The sequence below is a fragment of the Aphelocoma coerulescens genome, chromosome 1A, assembly GCF_041296385.1.
Source record: "Aphelocoma coerulescens isolate FSJ_1873_10779 chromosome 1A, UR_Acoe_1.0, whole genome shotgun sequence".
Taxonomy (NCBI): Eukaryota; Metazoa; Chordata; class Aves; order Passeriformes; family Corvidae; genus Aphelocoma; species Aphelocoma coerulescens.
Window position 1 is genome coordinate 36,291,504 of NC_091014.1, and position 27,663 is coordinate 36,319,166.

The following is a 27,663-nucleotide window of genomic DNA, read 5'->3' on the forward strand; positions in this document are numbered from 1 at the left end:
GAGGCTTGCTTTGAATTTATTTGGTTTTTGTCTGGGAGCAGTTCATAGACAGTACATGAGATTAATCTATCTGATTAGGAGCAGCAAATGGCTTGGAGATGAGACCGGACAAACCCTGGCCACCTATGCCTCTGATCAGCATCTGGCAAGGACCATTTTGTGTATGTGCTGGATGCTGAATAGGCAGTTGCCAGGAAAGGGTAGGCAGGATATGTTCAGGGAAAAAAAAATTACAGTGAGGAACAAAAATCAGAAATTGAAGTGTTTAATGCTCCATCCATTCACTTCAGTTGGGCACTCCTGCAGCACAGGGGCCCACCTTTCCTCTGACACAGTATGCCTATAGGTAGACCAGATCCATCTCAGGAAATAATTTAGTGTGTAAGCATTAAACAGTGAAATGTCTACAGTTAGAATCTGAATTGATATTAAAAAGGGTCTCATATCATGTTAGTTAACCACAATGTAAAGTGAGTATCTCCCGTTAAGGCAGCTGGGCCTTAACTGCTCCAGATATTTTCTGTAGCATTATAAGTAAAACACACAGCTGTAGTGAGGTCTCCTTTTCTATTTACAACCCTCAAATAGTGGAGAAGTCAGCTCTCATAACTATACAAGCTTATTACTCACCCTTCAAGTAAAACTTTTTAATTATACTTGTCCTGAATTGTTAAGCACAAGAAAATAATTATGTATGTTGATGACATAGCAATACTGTTACTAGTGACAAACAAATGTTGCAGCACTGCATATCAGAAAATATCCCCCTCTTTCCCTAAGCTAGCACAGACAGCGTATTTTACCTACTTACAACCTCCCTTAACTCAAGATTAGTCTGTTGGCAAAAAGAGATAAGATTGTCCTTTAAGACTGATAAAAATTCTAGACAGAAACTGTTGGGGGGTTTTTTATCCATAGCAGTTAATGAATCAGTAAGGGAAATTATTATTTAAATAATCTCAGTCTGAGTCATTGGTCACAAGATGCTTATTGGTAGAGAAGTGGAAAAAGAAAGTCATAGTTACAAGTTTGGTAAATCTTGGACTGCAGAAAATTTATTGCTAATTTAAAAAAGCTCTTTAATTTCCACACATCCATAGCAAAATGATACTGTTCTTAAGAGGAGGATCAATAATGTGATACCTTGGGGAGAACTACGTAAACAGTTTGGTTTGGTTTCAGTTCAGTAAAATACATTTTGCATTGGAATTAAATAGTTTTCATGTTGTCCACATAAGGACAAGATTGAGCATCAGTAGTACAGCTATTCAGTAGCTATTTGCTTCCATCCTCTTGCATTTTTGTGTAGATGGAGTTTTCTCCTAACAATGATATTAGCTAGCTGAGGATCTCAGGAATTGGGGTGCTGTGTGGAAAAGAGCAGATATCTGACTTTGCCTGCTGCAGGACATTCTTTACTCCACTTGAAAACAGATTTCTCTTTGCCTTGAAATCCCAGAACTAAAAGGAGGTGAGCAGGCTTTGCAAAATTCTGGTAGCTTCTCACTTGTCCCTCACTAGACCTTGAGCTTTATGCTTCTAGGGAGATAACAAGGTCATCTTGAAAATCCATCATCACACAAATATCTAGATTTAAACCGTTGCTGGAATTTTTACAAGGTGCCATGGTTGCTGAGGAGCTGTATTTGGCCAACAGACAAGTCCAGGCAGTTATCCACTGCTTGTTTGGACAAGTTAGTTGTCATGGAAAATTACCATTATGCTCCCTCTGCTCTAGCCTATCTTTAACTGTCTGCAGCACTCATGTTCTCTGCCAAAGCTTTTCATCATTCAAAAATAATTTTTAAATGTCACCATGGGCAAAGAAAAAAACCTGAGAATTAGAAAAGGCAGGCAGACTAAAACCTAACCAGTTCGAGTTGAAGTGTAGCAACTAATAAGTACCTATGAAAGTAACATACTTCCAAATGCCCTCCATTTAAAAGACACAGAAAATTACAGAATGGGAGTTGACAAGAACATAGGACGACAACATCCAATTCTCTTTGGATGTAAAGTTTTCTCCTAGTTCCATCTCTTAAATATCAGTGAAAAAATCAACTTAGAAGGCACGAACGACGGCTGGAAGTGCAACTGGCATCCCGAGGCGCTGTTCCGGCTCGGCGGGCAGCCGAGCAGCCGTCGCGCTGCGGATCCGCGCCTGGGCGCGGGCGGGCCCGGGAGCCGCGGTCCCTGCGGCCCCCCCCGCCAGGGCCCTGCGCCCGCCCCGCCCCTCGGCGCGCCAGGGGGCGCTGCGGGCACCAACATGGCGGCGGGCGGAGCGCGCGGCGCGGCGGGGCCGCGGTAGAGGGTCCGGGCAGAGCTCCGGCGGTCCCGGCGCCCCGCCCGCCGCGGGCCGGGCAGCGGAGCGGGCGCGGTTGGCGGTGCGTGGGGATCGATCGTGGCTCGTTCGGGGGCTGGGGTGGCGCCGGGGGTCTCGCTTGTCGCTCGTGCGGCCCTCGGTGCTGGGGGAGGGCCTCCCGCTAGGGGAGCGGGGCCGGGCCGCGCCGCGCCGGGCGGGCGGGAGGGTGGGGGTGCGTGGACGCCGCTGTTCCTCCACGTCGCCGTCCTTCCACACCGCCGGACCCCCCCGCGTTCGGCGGCCGCGGTGAGTCAGCGCCGGCTCGTCGCGCCCGCCCGCCCCCCGCGGTGACTCGGCGGCGGCGCTGCGGGTCATGCTCAGGCATGTCGGGCCGGGCCGGCGCGGGAGCTAAGCCCTGACTTGCCTCCTGGCAGCGCTATATAAGGCCCGGCCCGGCCCGACTCGGCCCAGACACCGCCGCTGGAGTCCGGCGTGTGGGCTGGACGAGGCACCGAGGTGAGTGGGCTCCGCCGGCGTGGCGGCTGCCGCCCGCCCGCGTTGTGTCGCTTGAGTGCCGCGTTCTGAGGTTGTTCTCCCCTTAACTGCAGGCAAATGTGCAATACCAAGATGTCCTCCCTTACGGATGCCTCCTCTGTCACCTCTTCGGAGCAAGAGGCGCTGGTCAGTAACTCTGTTGGACGCGGGGGTTTTTTGCATGCTTTTTGCGGAGTTTTTAGCGGCTAATTCAGAAGAATCACTGTGCTTAGAGAGCGATGGTTGGAGAAAAGCCAGGAAGTCCAGCTAGTGAAGGTGGTCTCTCTTTGGTTCTGTAGTAAGCGAATCTTATTCATAGTTGAGAGTAGAGGGTGATGGTTTAGATCTAGACTGTTTCCTTCTGAAAACATCCTTTGATGTTTTTTGCTTTCTTTTAATAAAGAGGATCCTATGAGCCGATTTGATCGTGGTAAGTATTTTGTGGTGAAAATTGTTAACAGATCATAATTGAAGAGCTGTGGAAAATCTCCATTGTACAAACCATACTGTTGGTGAAATAATCTGAAGGTTTTCGACCTTCTCCTGTGTTGGGATTCCTAAGCAGGTTGTAAGAGGAGTCTACGTTTGTGTTTATGGCTTTGCATTTCCAGGCTTTCCATGATACGGTGACAGTTCTGCTGTTTTGTGCTTAAGTTTTCCTGAGGATAGAAGCCTTTTACTCCTGAAAAGCGAGTTAAAAATGGCATATGTACGATGATGGTTGAACTGGATTAGTTTGTGTAGAAGGGTAAAGCTTAAAAGTGTACAATTGACAGTAGAACTTCAAAAAAGTGAAATAGCAGAACAGCAGACTGTTGGAAATTTATTTTTTTCATTTGTGTCTTTTTTTTTTACGTCATCAAATTGTGATATTACTGTCTGCTGTCAGATCTGCAAGGCTGAAGAACTTCATACTTGGAGGAGTCAGGAAGAGAGGGCTGGGACAGAAAAGTGGGCTTAGTTGTGGATTCACAGTTCTGAAACTGTGCCTTCCTACTGTCAGCTGTCAGTAGTACTTGAATAAGTTATTGTCTGCTTCCTTTATGAAGCTCTAATATATGGTGCATGTTCTAAACAGTTCAGTTCTTAGGAAGAGGTGAATAGACAGCTAATGTTGTCCACAAATTTATCTTTTTTTTTGATTATCTGTAATTCTTGCAACTAATCTCTTGTTAACTCACTAAAACTTAACGTTGGTTTTAGCAGATCTTTGGAATGGAATGTAGGGAAGTTCCCCTCCTCCACCCTTCCTTTAAACATTTATTCCTTGTCTCATGATATTTTATTCACACTTCTCTGTTTTTTTCGGGGTTTTTTTCCCCTTCTGTGTTTATTTTTTACATTTTATTTTATGTAATATATCACGATAGCTAAATATTAGCTTGGGTTTAGAATGGTTATGCTAGTGTTAAAGAGGCGGCAGTAGAATACACTGCGCTGGGAGCTCCACAGGCTTTGCTGTCGTGGCAGCCCCTGCAGCTTGTTCTCATCTGCTGCACTGGTGGTGTAAGGGGGAAGTGATTTTTCTTTTTTAACTTTTCCTTCCTCTATCTCGGAAATTGTCATAGACTGGCTGTAGGTTAAACTGCTGGCATGGTGAGTGGGTGGGAGGCCATTGCAGAGGTAGGAGTGAGTGAAGTACAACTGAAAAGGCAGCGTGTGCTTGTCCCAGCTAAGAATAGTCTTCAGAGGTAAAGCAGCCCAGCTGGCAAATGCAAAACCAAAACCCCAGAAACTGTCACAGAAAGAGAATAAGAAAGAGGTGGACCAGTGTTTTTCTTTATGACTTGCACTCTGGACCTGACAGTCACAGAAGTCTGTTTCCATCCTCCCTCCCCTTTGGGAGTCGTCTTAATGGTTAAAGGAGTGAAGTGAAATTCCCCAGGATGCAGCCCTAGACTCGGAACTAATAAACAAATCCTGTAGCTCCAGTTCAGGAATCTGTATTTCCCAGTGTGTTGAGGTTTAACCCCAGCTGGCACCTAAGTAGTATGGAGCCGCTTGTTCCCCGGCCCCCACCCCCCACTGTGGTGGGATGGGGGAAGTAGAAAAAAAGGTAAAACCTGTGGGTTTAGTAACTGAAATGGAGTATAATAATAATAATAGTAAAGAAAAGGGAGAGCAGTGAAATCCAAGGAAGACAAGTGTTGCACAGTGCAATTGCTTACCACCTGCTGATGGATGCCCAACCCATCCCCAAGCATCAATCAGCACCTCCTGGCCAGCTCCCCTGTTTTTAACTAGGCCTGACGTTCTGTGGTATGGAATATCCCTTTGGCCAGTTTGAGTCAGCTGTACTGGCCATGCTCCCTCTTGGTTTGTACACCTCCTCACTGGCAGAGCATAGGACACTGAAAAGTCCTTGATTTAGTGTAGCTGCTTAGCAACAACAAAACCATCAGTGTGTTGTCAACATTATTCTCCTGCTAAATCGAAAACAAAGCACTGTACCAGCTACTAGGAAGAAAATTTAACTATCCCAGCTGAAGCCAGGGGACAATAAAAGACTGGGATTTGAGCTAAGATGTACAGTGTATGAGAAGTTTAGTATGGTTGGTTCGTATTTGCTTTTAGTTAGTATTTGCTTTTGAATTTTAACTTTGCAAAATGAAAAACTTGAATGTAGCTAGGTTTAAATGCAGTTGTATGTTTGCATATCAGATTAATACAGAAGGAGGAAAGCAACCTGTAAAAATAACTTTTTTTGGTGAATAATTAGTACATACTGTTTTTCTACTTCCACACACAGGTTAAACCAAAGCCACTATTGTTGAAGTTGTTAAAGTTAGCTGGTGCTGAAAAGGACACTTTTACTATGAAGGAGGTGAGAACTTTTAACCCCTAAAGGTAGACTACAGTGAGTACAGATAAATTGTTCTGTTTTGGGTGAATGGGGGGTCAGTGTTGTTCATAGCCTCTCTAGAAATTATTGAGGTTAGATACTGTATTTATTCTGCTGCTGACTTGTAACTGGGTATTTGTCAAGTTTCTCATAAATCTGAGCAAAAGTTCCTGGTGGTCAGTAGGATAGCAGCATTCTTCTGGAGTAATACATGAAAATCTGTCAGCTCAGAGATAGTTTTGGGTGTTTAGAGTTTGAAGAGCAAATTTCAGTGTAGTTAATGTACTTTGTCTTTTACACTTAAACTTGAAGCAACAACCAATGTTTAATATCTGTATTTTATTTATTTCACAGGTAATATTCTATATTGGACAATATATTATGTCTAAACAATTATATGATGAAAAACAACAGCATATTGTACACTGTGCAAATGATCTCCTGGGGGATTTATTTGGAGTTACAAGCTTTTCAGTAAAAGAACACAGGTAAAATGGGATTCCTTTCTGAGAGTCTGGTTGGGAAATAAGGAAGAACGTAATGCATATGTCCCTTTTTTAACTCTTTGCGTCTTCAAAGATGGTAAGCTCTCTTTTATGATTACATGTAGCTAACTTGTATCATCTCTTTCTTTATCCCTGTTTAAGGAGACTATATTCAATGATTTCCAGAAATCTGATAGCAATCAATCAACAAGGTAAGCTAGTTCAGGAGGATGATTTGTTTTGAGAAACAGCAGTAGGGAAAACATAATTTATATAATGCATCTTGCAGGTAGTGATCAGATAACAGTGAGTTCTCCATTATTAGCTATTTGGCTTTACTCACTATGGTCCAGAACAATCACAAATAGTGAATCAGAGCAAACAGTTTCTTCAGGAGAAGAAAAAAATTCTGAACAGAGCATTTGGGTAATTTTATTGCACTAGAACCAGAAGAGACAGCTGAACAAAATGAGTACTAAAAAACTTAAGTCATTTGCTTGTATTTGGTATGGATAAAGCCCTCAACAACATAAAAATTTTTACTATGAAAAATTAGCTTCTTGAACTTAGGCCAGCAGTGAAATAAGGGCAGATGGTCTTTTTTTTTTTTTTTCTGTTAAAGTTCTATTTTAATTTTCACAACTGAATGTGAAGTACCTTTAGAATTGATCATTCTTAGCTACACTCAGCCCTGTTTTAAAAGGTCTGTATACCTTAAAAAAGTAGCTTTGTGGTGAGTGTGGGTAGCCACTCCTTGAATGGAGAATTGTTACATGCAGTCCTGCAGTATAAAAATGCTCAATATAGCTGTAATTTTTGCCTAATACAGGGTACAAAACAGAAATTAAACAATGGAAGCCATTTTGTAAATTTGCCTCTAAATCTGTATAAAGACATCCTTTGTTTCTAATTTTTCCCAAAGGCAAGTGTTCAGCTGCTGAAGATGGGAAACTTGCTCTCTTTGTCATCCTCATTGTTAAGCTTGCAAACTTAAATTTATCTTTCAATTCTTTTTTCATGAAAGAGTCTTTAGTAATTCAGGATCTGTCTGTTAGTAAGCATATATCATTAACAACAGCTAATTTTTCTTCTATTTTATGTCTTTTTAACTCAGTGTTCCCATAAGATGATAAGTAGTAAAAAGCAGTTTGGAGAGGAGGAAGTAATTATGCTTTGTGCATATATTCTTTCATATCTGCAGAATCACAGCTTATGTACAGCCTTCATTTGAAGCCATTTATAATAAAATTCTGAGCTGCATTCAATTGACATTTATTCTTTCTCCCCACATTCCCACTTCAGTAATGTTACAGGAAATGTGCTGCACACAGCTGAGAAGCAAAGGAGTAGTGTGGTTTTTTCCATTGTTGCGAGATGTCTGGATTTTAAGTTTTATTTAGAATTTACCCTTTGAGCCTGAAATGGACTTTTTCTGCTATGTTGTATTATGGGGTTTATTTTGGTTTGGTTTCAGACTCTGCCCTTCGTGACACACCTGAGGATGATGCCACATCTCAGCTTGAAGAAGGAAATGTTATTAAGGTGCTATTTTTATTTTATTTGAATAAATTTCTGAGTTGTAAATTCTATTCAGTTTTGCATGATAGTGTCAATGGCTTAATGCAGTAAGTTGATTCTAGTACTTTACCTCATATTCATGCTCAGGCTTACTCAGTGTTTCTGTTAGCAGGAGTCTGTGCAAGAGTTAGAAGAGAAGCAGACTTCATCAAATGTGACTTCCCAACCAACTACGTCTTCTAGGAGGAGGACACACAGTGAATCTGGTATCTGCAGATTTATGATGCAGAGCTTTCAGTAGCATAGCCACTTAAGGGGAAAAGCCACATTCTCTTGCCTTGCTGACAAATATTACTCATGTTTCTCTGCTTATCTAAAACAAAATGTTCAGTCTGAAAGAAAAACACAATTCCTTGCATTGCTCCAGTGTCACGTTACAGTTTGGATCTCTAGAATTGTTAGTAAGATGATGGATAACTTGCTCCACAGCTCTGTTAAACTTGTTCACATCAGCAGGACTTTATCAGTTATCTTCATGATGAGAGCACTTTTGTTTGTAATCGACTGATACCATCAAATTCATTTCAATTCCCTCTGTAGACAGCCACAAAATTTGACATTTTGTTTGTGTCTAAAGCCAGTTTTCTTTGGATTTCAATTGGTGGGAGGCAGCAAAGGTGTGGTAGTAACACAGGATGATTTTGGATATATTCAGGTATCTCACCATTCATTAAGCACTTTTTAAAACATCTGGTGACCTAAGCATCATATTTGCCTCCCCTTTGTCTTTACGGTGGTTATTCAATAATCACTGGCAAATACATTTTCAGAATACAAATTGTTTCTTCTGTTAAGTAGCAATAACAAGCTGGTCAGCATAAACCTGAAAAAGTTTCTTAATGGAAGTGTTCTCTATAGTTCTACTTAAATACTATTCTGTGGAAGTTCTTATGTTAGTTTGTTCCATCACTTACTTTCTTACTTCATGGCTAGGTGGTTGTAATTACCTGGGCAGTGATAACCTTCTGTTGCTGGGTAGAACTTCTTTTCTTCACTTGCTCAGGAACATTTTTCAGTTCCTCAGCTTTCAAGTAGTACTTTTTGTGTCCCTCGTAGTCCCTGTTACGTTAAGTCCGTCCAAAACCAGTGCTGCGTTGCTGAGCGGTTTGCACTACATTAAAAGAATGTTTTAATGTTGTAACTAAAACTGATGAAAGGATGGAAAGTCTTGGTTAAATATCACAACCTGTAATACTTAGGCACAACCCAGAGCACATAAGGTCCTGTGTTGTGCTTACTTATTGTAGGTTTGATTATTAACTCTTGTCTTTGCATCCATTTATTAGTTTGTTACAACCTTAAAAGTTCTTTTAATATAGTGTTTTTATATACACTTTTTTTCTAATTTATAGGAAATCTTCCCTTTAAACCACTATTCTTGTTAAATTGGGATGGTAGCGGCTCCTTTGGAGCCACTTAAATAGTGTATAGAGACCTTGTGGTGATACAGTATCAGTACGGCATGGAGCCATGACAACTAAATGAGGACAACGATGGACAGGAGCAGCCCTTGGGCCTGGGGGCACCAAGTTTGGTGGGGCTCTCAGGGCGGAAAAAAGAAAAGAGAGGGGCTGAGCCAAGAAGCACCAAGGGAAAATAAGAGAAGTCTCAAAGTATGTACAAGTGTTTTGTTCTCTTTTTTTTTTTTTTTTTTTACAATGAAAGATTCAAGACTTGAAGACTTGTGGATTGTCACAGTGTGTTTTGCAAGGCGAGGGAGAAGCTGGGCAACAGAGGGTGGGTGCAGAAGGCACCTGTGGGGGGGGCAGCAGACTCGTCCTGAGGTCTGTTGAACCAAAACTTGTCATCTTGGGAGGTTTTCGCTCGCTGCACTGACATTCTGAATTTACAACACGTTTTTTACCAAACGCTCTAAAAGTCAATGGAGCTGAATTTTGACTTACCTACCCCTAAAATGCTGTACCCTTACTCCTTTCACTGCTGTAGGTGGTTGTTCCAAAACACAGTGTACTTAAAAAGCATTGTCTTTTTGCCTTCAAACAAAGCATGCTTAGTAAGCAGAGCTTAAAGCAATGCTTTCAGAGTTCAGCTTTTGCATAGTATGTCTTGAAGATTTTCTTGCTAGGGTGTGATGAAAGTTCTAATGGTTTGTTACAAAAATCTTGTTGAGTAAATACAATTACATATAGTGCAACTATTTACTGATAAATTTGTTGAGGTGTCTGAAACTTGAACCTGAACTTACCTTGTTTAGCACAAGGTGTTCTGTATGCGTGTGACCTGGGGGCTAATTGCTCTGTCTCCTGGCGAACTCCGGGATGAACTCAGAAGCCCTCTGAAAGTGCCTTTCTCTCTATTGCCTGTAGAGGGAGTGAGGACAAGTAAAATTCTAATGGTATTTCTTAAAATTAGGAAGAGTTTAACGTGTCATTTGTGGGAATAAAAATTCTTTCAAGTTTGCAATTGTTTTGCATGTGGATACTGCCATTCATAAGCTGTACTGATGGGACAAATGGGGAAAGCCAGCCCCTGAAATCCTGGTTTCAGAAATTTTTCACACTATATGGGTTTAAGTGTTATTATGTCTTTTAAAATAAGTCTCAGTGCCTTTTTGCTGCATTAAAAAATACTGAAATATTTTATTTTATTAGATTTCTTTATAGTAAATTATATGTTAAGCTTCTGTTTAGAATATTCATAACTGCACAGTGCATAGATGTTTTTTGAGTAATAAAAAATTCTTGACTGTGCCCAGAAGAAAATTCATCAGATGAACTGCATAGTGACAGAAGAAAGCGACACAAGTCAGACAGCATTTCGTTGACGTTTGATGAAAGCCTCTCATGGTGTGTAGTCAGTGGTCTGTGCCGTGAAAGAAGCAACAGCAGTGATTCAACAGATTCTCTTTCCATTCCTGTAAGTCAAAATAGAAATGTAAAATATTTTTGCGGTACGAATTTTGCAGATGCCACAAGTGCAAGCATGCATCTGAAAACATAATGTTCTTAATTAAAAGCAGCAGTGCCTTCAGTGGTGTCTGAGGAAGGAAAAGAGGTTGAAAGAAAAGTTGGTGTGTGGGTGGAGTAAGGTCTTGCACAGATCTGCTGGCAAAGCTGAAGTGAAATTTTTTAAAATATTAACGTGGAATATTCTTAAAAAACCAAGATCCTCACTGCTTGGCACAGCATGGAAAAATGTCAGATGTATTTTGTGTTTTAAAATAAGTATTTCTTAGAATGGTAAGAAACGAAAAGAGTCGTAGACATTCCGTAATTCAGAATTAGTTTGTAGTTGTGGTACAGCTTTGGTAACTGTATCCAGTAGAATGTATGCTGATAGCCCATCGTATTCATTTACCATGCTACTACTTGGAAGTTTTGGATTGTTTTTAGCAAACACCAAGGCAAATTACTTGTGGTTAGATTAAGTCATGAAGAGCTAAACTAACAGAATTCCTAGTCACATACTGTGTTCTAAATTGACAGAACTAACACTGTATCTTCACTTTTCCTATTTTGTAATTGTTTAGCCACAGTCTCAGATTAAGCAAAGTTGATGAGAGTAGAGAATTTAATGACACACAGCCAAAAGATACCATCTTCTTGCATCTGTTCTTCCACTTCTTAGGAGGGACTTTCTGAAATAATAATGGCAGCCTTTCAGCTGGCCGTAGGCTGAGTGCAGTTTCTTATTACAGAGCCAACAAAAGGCTTTCAGACCTAGCTTTGTTTTTACCAACCTGTACTTTGTTTATCTCATAAAAAGTACTCTATCAGCAGCTGGACCTTTTTCTTCCATAGCTAATTACACTGAGTAGTGCAGTTTTATTCTAAGAGTTGTTTTAAAAGTAATGTTATGTATATGGACTGGTGAGGTTGAATGTGTGCTTTATTTTTTCGGTTCTTTTTAGGATCTTGACGCTAGTTCATTAAGTGAAAACTCTGACTGGTTTGACCACAGTTCTGTATCAGACCAGTTCAGTGTCGAGTTTGAAGTTGAGTCTATTTATTCAGAAGATTATAGCCATAATGAAGAAGGGCAGGAGCTCACAGATGAAGATGATGAGGTACTATCTGCTTTCCTTGTTTGACCCTGGGGGGAGGGGATGAGGAGGAAAAGGCATCTCAGCCTGAAATATTCCTGTAAGTTTCCAAGGAGAACTCTTCAGGTATATTTTCTAACTGCATGGGCTGTATCAAAATCTGCACCCAGTTGTTCATTAAATCAAATCACATGTCAGTGCAGTTGGGTCACCCTTATACACCCACCAGGCAGTGACTGAAACAGTGCTGAGGCTTTCTGCAGGCTCTGAAATGGGCTGGATAGGAAAGTCTGGGTGCTTAACTTCACTCATCAGCTGTTGGAGTCTGTGGCAGCATGTGTACTTTAGTTTTTCTGCATTTAGTTCTAGGAGTATGTGTTGAGCTTTGACAACACTTGATACCAAAGGAAACATTTCTGAATAACTTTTTACAAAGGGGTATTTCCAAGTTTTTTGCCTCTGTGAATGTAAATGTTTCATAGAGATGCTGAACCAAAGTTTTAGAAATTTTTATTAGTAGGCAAGAAGACAGAAAAATTGTGATTACCATAATTTTCAAGAGATTTCTGGAATGTCAGGAATGAAGTGAGAATGTATATGGGGTTTTCTTTCTGGGTTAGTTTTCTGTTACTTCAAAGAGGTTGATCAGCTCATGGCAAGATTGGGTAAGTACTGGAGGCAGAATTCACCAGGGACATACATGATGGTGGTATTTGAGAGGCTGAGTGGGACTGACTGTACTGATGAACACCAAGCTGTAGCGTAGTGCAGAGCTGCACCCTGAGATAGGATGGTAATTTGGAGGAACAAAGGATTGAGGTGTGCCCCTGCTCCAGACAATAGTTTTGAGAATTGCAGAATAACTGGTGTTGGAAGGGGCCTTTGGAGGTCATCTTATCCATCTGCCCTGGCTCAGGTAGAGCTGATTGCCCAGGTCCATGTCCAGATGTCTTTTGAATATCTTCAAGGATGGAGGCTTCATACGTGCTCAGGGCAACCTGTGCCAGTGCTCCTTCACCCTCACAGTACAGAGTCTCCTGACAGTCAGAGGGAACCTCCTGTGTTTAATTTGTGCTAGTTGCCTCTTGTCCTGCCACTGGACACCACTGAAAAGAGCATGGCACTGTGTTCTTGGTGCCATGCTTTCAGGTATTTATCCACATTGATCAGGCACCTCCTGCCCTGAGTCTTCTCCAGGCTTAACGGTCCCAGCTCTTTCAGCCTTTCCTCATGTGAGAGCTCCTCTAATCCATTAATAATCTTAATAGCCCATCCCTGGAGGCTCTCCAGTAGCTCCCTATCTGAAAATCCTATCAGGTTTAAAATATCTTGGGTTTTTAATGAAATGCCAAAATCCAGTTATATATATATATATACTTTTTTAATCAGGTTTATCAGCTGACTATTTACCAGGATGAAGACAGTGATGCTGATTCATTTGATGAAGATCCAGAGATTTCTCTAGCTGTGAGTAAAAACTTGTCTAGTTGAAGCATCATAAGCTGGGTAAACTGACAGAGTAGATCAAGAAGTATAGATGAATTCTATTGCTACCAGTGATTTTTTTAAGAATTAAATTGACTTTTTCTTCTACACGTGAAGGTTCCAATACAATATTTTAATCATTGAACATGTGATTATTAAGGAATCTTGATTTTTTTTTTAAAGTAATTAATAAGCTTCCTAATCCATTTAAAAAACCCCAATCCCGCACTAATTTACCATTTCATTGACTTAATGGAAGGAAATTATTTGGAGCATAAATCTGACTTTCTGCACAAAATGGAAAAAAATTAAAATCTTAGTAATGCACATTTTAAAAACGCTCACTGTAAGTCAGAAAACCTAGTTTTATTTTCCAACTTGAATTAAGGCATCTGTAAGATACAGATGTGAAGGCAAGCCTTTTTTCAGAACAGTACTGTAAAATTAAAAGATGTTTTTACGACATTCTATGAGAACATTCTTGAAGAGTGGGAAGAAATTTACAGTCTTGAGGCAAAGTGTGGAGATTTATGTGAAAAAACACTGCATTTTAGTGTGTGCTCTTTCCTTATTTGCTTCTCACAACTGAAGCTTGAATTAAAGCTGTTTTGTGGAACTGTCTGAAGTGTTCCAGTCCTTGATAGTCTGTAGGACTGAGGGACTTTGTGTGTGAAAGACAGGGCTGAACACCTTCTGAAAACGTAGTAGTGCTTATGTTTGGAAAAAGAGGGCTGCCTGTACATTATTTTTAGGATTTAAAATTGGTCTTTTAAGCTTTTGATGTTACTGATGTTATTCAGGACTCGTGTAAATAAGTTGTGGATTGTTTTTTTTTTTTGTTTTGATTCCCCCCACAGCTTGCATTATTTCTAAGAAGGGTCTCTCTCCTTAAAAAAGAAATGTATTTTTAACAAAGTAGTGGTTGATTTTCATTGTAGTGTATGGAGTAACCTCTGAGAGGCTGAAAAACCACGGGTTTTTTCCCCTTTTATTTTTTTTTCTTTTCCCTCCTTCTTCCCGTCTCTTTTTCCATTGGCCGAGGTTTTCTCTCATGCGGCTGTGTTGGAGTGCCCTCCCCCGGCCGTTTTGTGCACCAACAGCTCAGCAAACCGCAGGGGAAAGGCCCTCAGGCTTGAATAGTTCCCATTGCAGAAGTCCATAGTCGAAAAGAAGGGAAATTATGACCTTTTTAACAAGTTTTCCGTGAGGTCCCCTGAAGAGTTTTGTGGTCTGGTTTCTTCAGTTTTGCATAAGAAGTAATAAATTGTTCTATTCGCAAACCTATTGCAAAAAGAAGGAGAGCCAGAGTCATTTTAAAATACGAACCATTTTAATCTAGAACTGTGAAATGGGGCCAAAGCCACTGAATGGAATTTTAAAATTATAAACAAGTTGATAGCTCAACATAATAATTATTTTGGTGGTAATAAATTGTTTATAATCTCTGAATACTTCAGTTGTAAGTGTTCCAAGTAGCTTAAGCTGTTCCAACCTTTGATTCACTAAAGGATTATTGGAAGTGTCCCGAATGTAATGAAATGAATCCTCCGCTTCCACGACATTGCCACAGATGCTGGGCCCTTCGTGAGGATTGGCTTCCAGATGAAAAGAATGTGAAATTGGAAAAGAGCAAATTAGAAGGCTCCTTCCTTTCAGAGTCTGGAGAAGGTTTTGATGTTCCTGACTGCAAGAAAACAAAAATGACTGAAGATAAAGAACCAGCTGTGGATGAGAATGAGGATAAAGCAGTACAGATTTCTGAGTCCCAGGAAAGTGAAGGTTATTCCCAGCCATCAACGTCAAGCAGCATGTTTTGTAGCAGTCAGGAGGACTTCAAGGAACCTGAGAAGAGAGAAACGCAAGACAAAGAGGAAAGCATGGAATCCAGTCTGCCTGTTACCAGCATAGAGCCATGTGTCATATGTCAGAGCAGACCTAAAAATGGCTGCATAGTACACGGCAAAACAGGACACCTCATGTCGTGTTTTACGTGTGCAAAAAAGCTGAAGAAGAGGAACAAACCCTGCCCGGTGTGCAGGCAGCCCATACAAATGATTGTATTAACTTATTTTAGTTAGACACACATGACTGGAAAGCTGCAAAAGAAACTTCATAAACTGGTTAAGAGAGTAAGAAATTATTTTTGTATGCATATTGGAAAATTAATATTTTGTGTCCCTTGGCATTCTATGTGAAAAATAATTGCTGACATAAATGCACTGGAGTTATTAAGAGGTTTGCCTAATACTCATAAGTCAACTTGGAGATTTTAAATCCCTCTCAGTAGAAATAACCAGGTTCTCTAAACCACCTGCCTCTCTAAGTGTTTAATGTTCCATGCAAGTTAGTGATATTTGTTTTATTGAATTAAATACACGCGTTAGAACTCCAAATTCAGTGACTGTTGGAGAAGAGACATGTTGAAGTGTTTATTTCTGCAAGTTCCTCTTTTTAAGAAAATAGGTGATGATTCAGGTTCCAGTTTGTGTTGCCTGGTGAAGACATAAAGCTCAATCAGACCCTTCTGAATAAGTCAATAAAATGAATAAATAGAATCTTGTATTAAATTCCTCCAAGTAACCAAAATCTTCCTTCTACCAGGAAGTGGGGAAAGATGTGATAGAAAATAATTATTACTTTAGAAACAGAAAAGGGTATTGTGTGTCTTATGTTTTTATAGTGTACATTGTAAACTTAAGGGCTGCATGTCTCCTGAGAAGTCATTGATCCAAGCTCAGTCATACAGTTCTCTCTCAAACGTCCTGAGAAACTGACATTTGTGGGTTTGGAGGTCTGTACTGGTTATGGTGATGATTATTACTAATTTAGCAGCCTGAAAACAGTCTCAGGCAGACAAGATGAATGAAGGATATGCTATGAACTGTCATGTCAGGCAGTATTAGGGGACAGTTGTTTTCTTTTTCTGCACTCGTTTCTGACTTCAGCAGAATAAATGCAGCTGCATTGCTACATTCACTGGAATAAAAATAGAAGAAAGTCCACAAGTAAGCTGTGCAGTTCTAGGTCACATTCTTCAAGTGCAGTATTCTTTCCCACTCACTGTTCTTACCTGTATCACAAGAATTCTGAAAATCTGTTGCAAGGTGTTTGGCCACCTCAAAATTGGTCGTGTTGGACCTCTCTTTTACTGCTTTAAGCTCTTGCCTCCTTACTGTACTTTGTCAAAAACTTTGTGAAACTTACCAGTTCTGTGCCCAGGGAGTCTGCTGCCTGCCTCAGTTCCAGGGGCCTTCAGGCAAGGTGGTAGAAGTAGGGAAACCAGGATGCAGTCAAGATCACTCAGCTGCTTTTCACATGGCCGAGTTTCTGTACTAGCGAGTGATATTTTACAAGAAGAGTTGTATATTTTTAGCACCTTTTATTTTTACAGGTAGTTGCTGACTATCTGCCCAATAGGGAATGGCAAATAAACAGACAGGGGAGTGCCAAGAGTGGAGATGTAGTCTTAAGTGCAGGAATTGTGCTTTGTTACCCTCTTACAGGCCAAGGTTCAACAGCTTCCCTAACACCAGCAGTATAAAATTCCTGATGTCTGTGTGCTGGCACAGTGACTTTTACTGCTCTCCTTAACTCCAGGGCTATAAATACTTGGAAGTACCTAGGAAAAAGACATGAAGAGCTACAGGAGAGACTCAGTGAATCCTTGGTTGTGACTTGCTTGAAAAGTAGTAAAGACTGAATTATTTGGATCATTCACATTCTGTTCATACATTTGAGCTATTTCTTTAAAGAAAGATGCTGGTGTACCTGAAGTTTTAATATAGTTCATTTTGACTTAACAAAATATAAACCCCAGTTGTATACATTCAAGTTCTTCCTTGCAAGTTTCTTGCCTCCTGCAGTTTGTAGAGTGACAGCAGGTAGCTGGAACTTCTTGGAAGTTTTTTGATCAGCAGAAACCTTTCATGGGTTTTATAGGATTTGATAATCCTTCAGTTTGAGATTGGGAAGGCCTTTGGGCAGATAAATAATTTTTTCAAGTAAGGATACTAATAGAGACCTACCTGCCTTAATTTGCACTTCCTCTAATTTTTTTTAATTTTTGATTTGATAAACTTAGGTGCACTGAGGCTTGCAGAGGTTCTTCATTGCACCTGCAGGTGAGAGAGAACTGTAGATGTGTATATGCAGAAGCATCAGTAACATGGGGACGGTACTTAAAAGGCTTCATCTCTAAGAAGCTTTGTCCATTGCATTGTCGCCCATGTCTTCCCCTCTTTTAGCGTAATACCTTCTCTGCAGTCACTGCCCTGGCTGTGTAACTGCAGTGCTGGGGGAGCAGCTGTCCTTACCGAGTTCCTGTTGGGACAAAATTGTACCATCCCACTCTTGGCATTCTTTTCCAGTCACATGCCTTCTGTTGCAGAGAATAGCCCTGGAACTACCCTCCACTCTCTGCAAGTGAGGAAATGGGGAATTTTGATTTCTACATCTACAAATCACTCTCAAAATGTTTGAGTTACATTTTATGGCTTAATATTCTTAATGAATCCTTTAGTTTGTTTGGTGTGGGTGCATGCCTTCTGAATGGAAGTGATGGGTGTTGATGCCTGTGCCTGTTCCTGTTGGGGACACTGGCAGGTGAGTGCAAGTGCAGGCCTGGTGCCCGGGGGCTGTGTCCTAGTGACTCCCGTGGTGACTCCCAGCTGTGACCCGGAGCCCTTGGCTGTGCCTCCACCCTATCTCCCAGCCTGACTGTGCTCCATGTGTGGGCAAGAGCAGTGAGCACCCTGCTTATTCTGGCCCTTAAACATTTCTGGCCTTGGGTAGTGGCACAGAAGTCAGTAAAGTTTTGGTACAAAAGTTGTTCCTCCTTGGTGATGTGTTTGAGATCCTTATTTAATGTCACACACATTTTAGTCTTTAATTTATTGCTGTTTGTAAATATCCGTGTGCTCACAGTTGAATATTTTGAGCTCTAATTTATTGAATTAGTTTACTGGTACATGTGTAGTTATATAAATATGCTTATTTAGTAAATCACAGGCACAAGAAAAATATTTTAAGAAATGTAGCATTAAAACACAGAGAAATACTCATATTCAGATTAAGAAGGGCAGAGGAAGATTTATGGCTATGTTTCCTTTTTTCCTTCCCTTAAAACAACTTCTGCATTGAACCTGAACAGGATTTATTAAATGGAGATGGTGCTGGTGCAGCATTAGCATAGTGGAAATATTTTGGTGGTGTTTTGCTTTGCTTTGGAATGCTTTTGTATCCCTGAGTGCAGTCAAGAAGCTGACTGACTGCTTCCAGGTGCTGGTAGCATTGGGAATGATGGTCTAGGAGATGCAGGACAGTGATGAGAGGCTTAAGGTTAATTTGCAAAGGTGGTAATGGCTTTTGCCTTTGGACACGTGACCAAGAAGGTTGCAGGGGAGGCCAGATGCCAACAGGATGCGATTGTACATGATTTTCAGTAATTTTCTTAGTCTCTTCCTTCTTGCACATCAGGCAGATGTTACGTACAATAGTCATGTACAAATGGTGCAAGAACTTGCATTTATTCTTTTTCATAAAATACAATAAACCTACTTGCTATTTAAATACAACTCTAACTATTTACCTATTAGTTGATACTGAATATATATTAGTATTGAAATTCACCCCACACTGGCAGGGTCGTGGGCTGTGCTGTCCTGTCCTGTGCTGTTCCTGTTAGCAGGTGATTTAGAAGGGGTAAAAGTGCTTCAGAATGCTCACTGGTGAAAAGCTTACATCTCTTCTAAGAGCATGGTACTATTTTTATCACTGAGTTCTGTTTGCCATAAATTTGTTCAAATGTTGTTGTCTCTGAAGTGTCTGGGGGTATGAAGATGCTTGCAGGACTTCAGGCAGATTTTTTTTCTCTTTTATGACTAATATGAGGAAAAGAAAATGCCTTGTTCTTACATGAAGTGTCAACAAGAATAATTGTTCAGAAAATTGTGTCTTACAAAAGAGAAATTAGAAAATTATTAGGAGCCCAATGAAACTGAATACACCAAACAAACAGGACGAATACAGGGGTGAAGATTTTTTTCTTCCCCATCTTAATCTAAAGCTGCTGTTGTGTTAGGGTGTAACTTTAGGTAGAGTTTATAATTTTAAAGCGGGTAATTTATTCAGCATATATTAACTTGCCACACACACAGTGGAGCAGCAGCTATCCCTTATCCCAGGAAGATACAGCATTTTGTTGTGCAACATTTGGCCTGAAAAGGGGCATTTGCTGTTGTGGGGCTTCCCTGTGGGAGGGAGCATTGGACACATTCAGGGCACTTGTGGACCAGCAGCGTGGTTGTGGAGGGGCTGTAGGCTGGCCTTGGTTCCACAGCAGAGCAGAGCCTTGCTAGAGCGTCAGTCCTCTGGCTCTTTGGGGGATTACCTGCCCTGCCTTTCCAGCTCCTCCATACTGGAGTCCAAGGTGTGCTGTGCTGTTTAAAGGTTGCACAAGCAAAGCACAAAACCCAGCTTAAGGTTTTAACAATGGATTGCACTTACTGAACATGAAAAATTGTTGCTTTTAACTAAAGTGTGGGGGTTTTGTTGGTGGTTTTTTAGCACAGATGCACTGAAAGCTTCAAGTGAATGCTTCTCTAGTTTACCTGTAGCTACATTATACATGTGCAATTTGTCAGTGATAGTTAAAAAGATGGTGGCTCCCCTTTAGCGTAGATGTTGTTTCAGCTTAACAGCCCACTTTTAAAGGACAGTTCTTGGTCTTGAGCCACAGTAGTGCCTGTCAGGATGATGATTACTTAACACCTAAAGTACCAATAGCTTTTCTAAAACCAGAATCTTTGTTGTCTGACTACACATAGCTGGGATGACTATAAACAGAGTAGTTCACAGTGAATTTAAATAACTATGCAACACGCTTTCAAGAGCTTGACCCTGGTGCATTACTTTCCAGCTACCCAGTGCATGTATGACCACAGTCAGTAACCATTAAAATGCAAGTATCCACTCCAATTGCACACAGTATAGAGCCATTTATGAGAAGTTTCACGTGTGTTGCGGTTACCTTTCAGTTTTCAGTTTTTCCTTTTCTGAGGGAAATTGAGTACTGTGCTCCATTTAAAAGCTTTAAATAAAGATTTGTTTATATACTCCATGGTGCTGTTCTTTTCATGTCAGTTACTTGTTAGAAGTTCTGGTACTTTGTTTTTACACAGATTCTTACTTTTGTGAGCGAGCACACAGGCTCTTTCTGCCCCCACTCAGCTGCTGGACTGCTGACTTCTGTCAGATTTCTTCGGTCTGGGAGATTTTAACTCAAGGAATCTCTCGTTCTTCTTGCTACAAGCGGCAGGATCAGTAATGGGATTTAGTGGATAATTAATTCTCTGTGTGCTAAACAACTCACAGCAGATCAGAGGGTGAGAAAAGGTAGAAAATGCAAATCAACATGAGGAAGACATTAAAAAACCAGTATCTTGCACACAATGCTATCGGCATTGCTGTTTCAAGTTCTGAAGTGTATTTGTACACTGATTGTGGCCATCTGGCAGACAAGTGGCTGATGCCCAAGCTCCACAGCCCAGCTGGTAGGGCTTGGTGTGACAGGCCAGCAGTGCCTCAGGAAAGATTTTAAAAGGCATTAAAGGATTAACTTGCATTCCTGCATTTTTTATTTACTGTATACAGAAAAAGATTGATGTTTCCAAAGATAATCTTTGCTGGTTTACTTTTGAAATTGCTTAAGAAAATTACTGGCAGAAAAAGCTTTAAAATAAACACAGGAGATGGTACTAACTGGCTGTTCTTGATAAATTCTGTGTTTATTGGGCAGCTTCAAAGGCCCCTGAAAATGACTAGCAGCTGGCCAAGCAAAAGGAATCTGCTAATCCTGCCTGCAGTACAGCCCAGGCAGGGAACACTGAAACAACCCTCTGTCACTGGAGCTGGCTTGTGCCTTGCTGAGTGTGCCTGCCAGCTCCTGCCATGGGCATTAAACAGTCCCAACAGTGTAGTAGCAGGGCTGTGAAGTCGTTTAAACAGTATAAAGCCATTGCCAAAACTATTCAAAGAATTCTGAATTGTATGGGGTTCTGTCCCACAACAAATTCAGTTAAAAATGGCTGTCAGTGCCTCTTTCCACATTGTTTTCAGCAGCTCTGCCGTAAGAGAACAAAGTTTTCAGAGCTACAAATTCCTCCCTTTTCCCTGTTGGTGCAGATTATCATCCAGCTTCAGCAGATACTCACATTTCATTTTCATCTTCTTACCTTAAAACATGTCTGTGTTACTGGTCTTCACCTCATTTGAGCCCTGAGCAGTCTCATCTATCCAGGTAAGAAAGAGCATACATAAAAATGCCGTTCCTCATTTATAGCAGTGGCTTTATTATGAGAAATTAATATTGAGCTGATCACTTACAGTTGTGTAAGCACCTGAGCTGTTGGCTCAGTGAGGAACCTGAGCTTGCAGGAAACATTGCAGTACAATCCTCAAATGTTTTTGAATTTGGGAAAAGTCTTCAAAACGCATTTGTACTTTCTGCATCAAAATTCTACAGTTATCGCCAGAGGCTGTACAAAATTTATTCAGACTAAAATACTTACGTAGAAAAATATGATAGTCTGTTACAATTAAAAATATGTCTGGTATAACTAAAGTAAAACATTCAATTGTCAAGCCAGTATTTTACAAAATCCAGTAAACATGATCGTGAATCTGAGAATTTGGTTCATAAAAACATACATTCTTTTGCATATACAATTCCTTCTCTGAAAAGCCACATTTGTGCAGGAAGATTTTGTCTTTGCCTTTGTCATTCTTTATTTGTCTGACTTTATTTGAAAATTACAAGCATTACAGTCATTAAAACCAAGATGTGTATGGTTGGTTTCACTGCAGCTGAAGCCCGTGTGAGCTCTTGGTAGAGGGGAGTTTTGGGACATGAAGTAAGTCTTGATCTGATCTGATCTGAGACCTCTGGGAAAGAGAAGTCCTGTTTCAAAGCACTGAAGTTACCAGTGTTGTCAGGTATTTCCACTGTCTTCAGCATCGATTTAAATCCTGGTACAGTAGCCTAGGAGCAAATACAAAAGTGTTCTTCCTTGGTTTGAAACCTTGAGTTCAACTGTGAAACAATCACTGTTTACACTTTAAATGTACAAGAAAAACTGTTCTAAAGATACATTTGAGAACACAGAATGAGAAAAGAGTATAGTTTTCACGTTATAGCAATTCCCTCTCTTGCTGTACAAGAGAGGGAATCCTGCAGTGATGCTCAAGCATAAGCCCTTGGCAGCAGGCAGAGCCTACAGGGCATGGATGTTCTCTGGTAGTTCCACAGAGAAACCATTTTGACACAAGGAAATGACAGTCACCGGGGGTGGTGTCAGCCCGGTGCTGCCCAGATCCCAGCCTCCCCTCACCCTGCAAGAGCTCTGTGGTTTGTTTCAAACACCTCAAGCTCCTGCTGCTGTGCTCCAGCTGCTCATCCCATCTGGCTCTACAGAGGATTGTTATCTCTGGACATTGAGGACTGTATCAAAAAATTTCCCTTCTGATAATATTTAAATATATAGCTTTTAAAAAATCTGTTAAAGAGTCTTCACACCTCCTATCTATGACTCGAGCAGTTCAGCTCACCCACCTCTAAGGATGCTGTCTCACTGTGCTCAGGAACTCAATGCAATTAGAAGCAATACTTCAGTAAGGCTGCATACTCACATTGATCACATATGTCCCAGGCAAAAGGAGGAGAAAGTACTCCCCTTGTTCATTTGTTCTGTAGGGGCAGACGTGTGGCCTTCCTTTGGCTTCCACGATGGCATTGGGAATAGGATTCCCATTCTTATCAGTAACTTGGCCTTTGACACCTATGAAAAAGGGAGAGAGGAGAAAAATCATGAGCTGTAACTGGTAAGCCTCCTTCTCTGAGAAAGTCAGACTGTTCTGTTGCACTCAAAGGCTCTTTGACCACATTTCAGCACATCTAATAATATCACTGGTCACTTTGGTCTCACTGAAGGGAATTAAACCAGAAAATTCTTGGCTGTTGTTAATAGTTTACCCTCATGTTAAGTTAGAAAACAGTATTGTAATCTCCTAAATCTCATTTGCTGAAGGCATCATACACACTGTATGCTTTTACTGAAGGGCTTCAATCTTCAATACAGGTTTGGCAGGTTTTGCATACAAAACACACACACACCCCCCCTTCTTTTTGTAATTTAAAATAAGTCAGCCTCTTGTCTAGTACTTCCCAAAGGCAGAATACCAACAATGTCTGCTTATGAAGTAGTTTCCCTTAATTCCCACACAACATCTTCAAGGCAGCACAGGCATTAAGCAGAGATAAAATAGCAGTCAGATATTTAAGGCAACAAAATGCAAGATAAGCAACGGATTTGTGCCAACCCTTCAACTCATTGAAAAGCACCACAGCTTCACTAAGCAGCAGTTCTCTTGCAAATGTGAAGTCAGATCACACCTAGAGAAGCCTTTCAAATTTACAAAATCCAAGCAGCAAAGACCCTGTGCTGAGGCACACATACACTTAGAGACGTCTGAAATAAATGATTGTCCCAAGGCTGCTCAGGAAAGTGAGGGGAGGGGTGGAGTGCATGGTCAGACATGCCCCAGGGCCTGTCCCCAGCACATTTTAAGCCCCTTGCACACCTGTAGCAGCACCCATTGCCCCTCACTTGACACACTTGTAAGTTCTCCTGCCTTACCCATCCCCTGGCCTTGTAGCACTTCAGAAGCTCCCAGATCTCTTCCCTGTGAGCTGTGACACTGAGAGGCTGCTGAGGAGTTCCCCCTAAGCTGGCCTCAGTTTTCACTCCACCCCCATTTGCATACCCACCTAGGTGTACTTGTTTGATATATTCGATCAGAGCAACTTTGTTGTCTCTCCAGAACTTTTCCAGCTGGTCTGCTGGAGGATATTTACAGCATGACAGCTCCAATGTAATTTCAAAACACTGTCCCCAGACATAGTTGTAATCTTGCATTCCACCTTAAAAGTGAAATAAAAGGGTGTTCAGCTGCAAAGAAACACTAAGGTCAAACTAAAAGACAAATAGGAAAGTTAAAATATTGGTACTTGCATCATACCTGTAAGAAAAGTAAATCAGATAAATTATTCCTCAATGCCACACTTGTATTTACTGCCTCTTGTGGAAAACCAATTTAGTTATTTACTCTAGTTACTCATAGAGTGTTGTTTTCTAAAGCATGCTTCATTTTGGAAATGATGATGATTGTGGCTGAGAAAGGGTGGATCTTTGACTTAAATTCATTCAAGCTTTCCCAACTAAAAAGGGACAGATAGGCTGGCATAGGATTTGCCACTGCCAAAGCCATTCCAAGAGCCTTTTAAGTCTTTGAAATCACACAATGAAAACAACATACACAGTACAGAAGCCCCATTTTCGATTTGGCTACACATAAACAGTAATGAAAAGTGAGAACATCTTACCAGAAGCAGCTGAATGAAATATCAGTGACGTTCTTACCTTCCAGCTGGTACCAAGAGTACCCGTTGGTGATGCCATCTGGGAAGGTTTGCCTGTTGTCACACCCCGTCCCTTTGTACATGCTGGCATGGTTGGAAGAATAGGTTTTTGCCAGGTGAATAAAGACATCATCATCTGGAGATCTGCTATAGCCTTTCAAAGAGCCAGTAACTGCAGAATGAAGATAGCCATTGTCTCATTACTGGTTAAAACATACAGTGCTGGCTTACGAGCAGGATAAACATCTCCCAAATGGCCATATTAGGCAGGGAATTTTGATGGGGTTTATCAAATTTTGCCCATCCCAGCTCAAAAGCTAGAAGAACCTTGCAGGAATCCTTGTAAATTTTGCTTTGGTGTAGACAACATTCCTAAACCCAGTCAGTTGTGGAGAACAGAGTTTGTTACCAGCTTACCTGGGTTACCATTATCAAAGGTGTAACTGGCAACCAGGGCACCCCCATGCAAGTTTGCTGAAAGAACAAATGTTTCATTTTTTATCCAGTCCATTACTGCTCGAGTCTCTGGCTGAATGCTAGCACTGTTATTTTCAAAGGCATCAGGAAAATTTCTGTTCAGATCTTCTCCATTCCTGTTGTATCTTAGAAAGAGAGAAGACATTACCATTACTGTTTTGCCTGTGGATACTTCCACATCACCAGCCTCCCAGTACTCCAGATCTGTGGTGTGCTAGTGTCTTCAGGGAACAGGCAAGATGACCATTTTTTATTTCTCAAGCATTAAGGTGATGGACTTCAGTTTGCTTTCTGGCAGCACTGGAATTTTCATAGGACACAATAAAACAATTCCAAGTGGAAACACAGAATATTTAACATGCACATAGCAGGCACACCTACACGTAAGTGAATTAGAAAAACCAGAGGCAGATCAGAAGGACTTTGTCCTCCTCCTATATGTGTTTTTCCTGCATGTATAGAGGACCAAGGTAACTACTGAATGGCTGTATCCCTTGGACTGTTGTCACTCTAAACAGACAGAAAAAATTTGAGTCAAACACAGGTACATCTTCTCTCTAAACCTTAAGGTCCAGCCTGTGCAAATGCTCTCTTGCTTTTTCACTCAGGTCAGTACAGGAGTAAAGAGGGTATTCACCATTGACTGCATTAATTTTTGAACTCAGTCAGTTAAACTCTGTCTATTTGACAGTGAGGGGATAAAAAATACCCCCCTCCATACAAGTCCCATCTATTTGCTGAGGAATGCATTTTTTCCTAATAAAAAGGATGGCCCACACTGGTCACCTAAAGAACTAAACTACCTGAACTCTCTTGGCGGGGTCCCTTCCCCTCCTGCCATGTGGTCCTGGGAGAGGGGCCCTGAGGGCACAGACACACCGGGTTTCCCTGCCCCTGGTCAGCCTCGTTCCCCATGGGTTGTTTTGTGTTCCCCTGTGCGGGCAAAGCAGCTCGGGTCCTGTGACTGAGCAGTTCCTGAGCAGAGCCCGGCCATGCGGCTGGAGAAATAAACATCTCTGAAACATCTAGCAAGGATCTGTCCATAGATATTTCTTTTCCACGGGCCTCGTTGTCTGATACAAGTGTTGCAGTATCTGCACTGTAACACTCTCTTTTGACTTGTTTCTGATGTTGCCAAGGCCAGTGATCCAAGAGAACTTCTAGCTCATGGGTTTGCTTTTTTTGCACATTCCAACTTTGTCCTTTGGGCATTTCTTGCCATTCTCTCACTCTCTCTTTCCTTCTTCTAGCTTGTTAAGCTTTTCATCCCCTTTTTGTTCTCTGCAATAGTCACATTAAACAATGCAAAAGTAACACAGGATGCAATGCCAAGTTATATTTTCTTCTGTGTAGGTTTTTTTCCTACCGCTACTATTAGCACAGAACCTATTACAGCCAGCTCTGCTTGTGTAACTCCTCCTTCTTACTGAATCCACATTCAACATGATTTTAAACACACTGCTAGAAGTCCATTCAACAAGCTTAGACACACCTTTTCTCGTTAAGAAGGGTTATAGAATTCTCCAATTGAAATAGATCCCTGTGGGTGGAATTTTCCTTCTTTTCTTGTAGCACTCTAAAGTTGCTACAAAATAGGGAATTGTGCTTGTATTAGCAATCTGTGTCTCCTGCTTAAAAGGTGAAGTCATTACACCATTCTGACCAATTTTTTCTGGCCACACCACATATAAACACTGGTCTGACTCAGTCTTCCAGAAACTCTATGCCATAACAACACGTCTTCAGAAGAGCACAGGCAAAAATTAGCCCTATCACATCCTGTAGACTCTGCTCTCCCCCAAGTATGATTCAGTCTTCTGGCTATCTGCGATTATTACTCCCCACCCATCTCTTTTACCTCTCCCACCCTCCTAAGCCACCCTTACCTTCCTCGTGTGTAATAACAATCAGGCACTTTTGTAGCTTCAAATCCATCGGGATTCATCGTAGGCATGATATGAATCCGGGTATTATTGAGTAACCGGGTAATAACTGGGTCACGTCCATAGCTGTTCACCAGGAAATCTATCAAATGGAGCAGAATTTCTCTCCCAACAGTCTGTGTAAAGAAGCACAGATTTTACTTTAAGTCTGATATGGAAGAAAAAGAAGAAGAAAATAAATAAAGACCCACCACCTTGCACTTCCAGGTTTTTCTTATGGACTACACATACACACAATGTATATGCATATGAGAGCACTCTGATCAACACTGCTTTGTTTTATGCTCTCCCCTAAATATATTTAAAGCAATTGAATAGATTAAAGGAATCACTGGAGGGTTTTCACAAGGGTTTTAAACCCAGACCAGCCAGACCTTTTTGTATAATGGGAAACTGACTGTGTCAGATGCACTGCTTAAATCTTGCATGGATAAGGAACAGCTATAACAAAAACTAAAGCTGCCTGATAAACATCATGTGGGCTTGGGAACACCCCACTGCATTTTCTCAGTCCCACAGGAGGGTCCCAGCTCTGTGTTGG

The 27,663-nt window shown here is 41.1% G+C and overlaps 2 protein-coding genes across 8 annotated transcripts in view; one reads left to right on the forward strand and one right to left on the reverse strand.

Annotated features, from left to right (window-relative positions):
• The first annotated feature begins 2,282 nt into the window (after positions 1-2,282).
• Positions 2,283-20,346, forward strand: MDM2 (MDM2 proto-oncogene). Of its 5 annotated transcripts, none has more exons than XM_068998754.1 (11): positions 2,283-2,384; positions 2,911-2,983; positions 5,586-5,660; positions 6,033-6,166; positions 6,326-6,375; positions 7,638-7,705; positions 7,851-7,947; positions 10,458-10,618; positions 11,613-11,768; positions 13,134-13,211; positions 14,738-20,346. In XM_068998754.1, exons 2-11 carry the CDS (start codon positions 2,915-2,917, stop codon positions 15,305-15,307), a joined length of 1,458 nt encoding a protein of 485 aa, XP_068854855.1. In that variant the 5' UTR covers positions 2,283-2,384; positions 2,911-2,914; the 3' UTR covers positions 15,308-20,346. The 5 variants fall into 5 exon arrangements, with proteins under 5 accessions (XP_068854855.1, XP_068854878.1, XP_068854871.1 ...); XM_068998777.1 differs by having other exon boundaries at positions 10,461-10,618; XM_068998770.1 differs by having other exon boundaries at positions 7,854-7,947.
• A 97-nt stretch (positions 20,347-20,443) lies between these two features.
• CPM (carboxypeptidase M) overlaps positions 20,444-27,663 on the reverse strand; it is a 31,069-nt gene continuing 23,849 nt past the window's right edge. For all 3 annotated transcript variants that reach the window (XM_068998806.1, XM_068998799.1, XM_068998792.1), the window contains exons 4-9: positions 27,066-27,238; positions 25,120-25,304; positions 24,704-24,874; positions 24,052-24,204; positions 22,914-23,062; positions 20,444-22,266 (exon numbers count right to left, since the gene is read on the reverse strand). In XM_068998806.1, coding sequence (XP_068854907.1) covers positions 22,027-22,266; positions 22,914-23,062; positions 24,052-24,204; positions 24,704-24,874; positions 25,120-25,304; positions 27,066-27,238 — 1,071 coding nt within the window. In that variant the 3' untranslated portion in view covers positions 20,444-22,026. The remainder of the gene's footprint in view (positions 22,267-22,913; positions 23,063-24,051; positions 24,205-24,703; positions 24,875-25,119; positions 25,305-27,065; positions 27,239-27,663) is intronic.

What these genes read in the sequence shown, in the direction of transcription:
- MDM2 (XM_068998754.1), top strand. Translation starts at nt 2,915, where the DNA reads ATGTGCAATACCAAGATGTCCTCCCTTACGGATGCCTCCTCTGTCACC. An exon ending in CTTCGGAGCAAGAGGCGCTG is followed by an intron (nt 2,984 to 5,585) that starts GTCAGTAACTCT and finishes TTCCACACACAG; the next exon opens with GTTAAACCAAAGCCACTATT. An exon ending in AAGAAGGAAATGTTATTAAG is followed by an intron (nt 7,706 to 7,850) that starts GTGCTATTTTTA and finishes TGTTTCTGTTAG; the next exon opens with CAGGAGTCTGTGCAAGAGTT.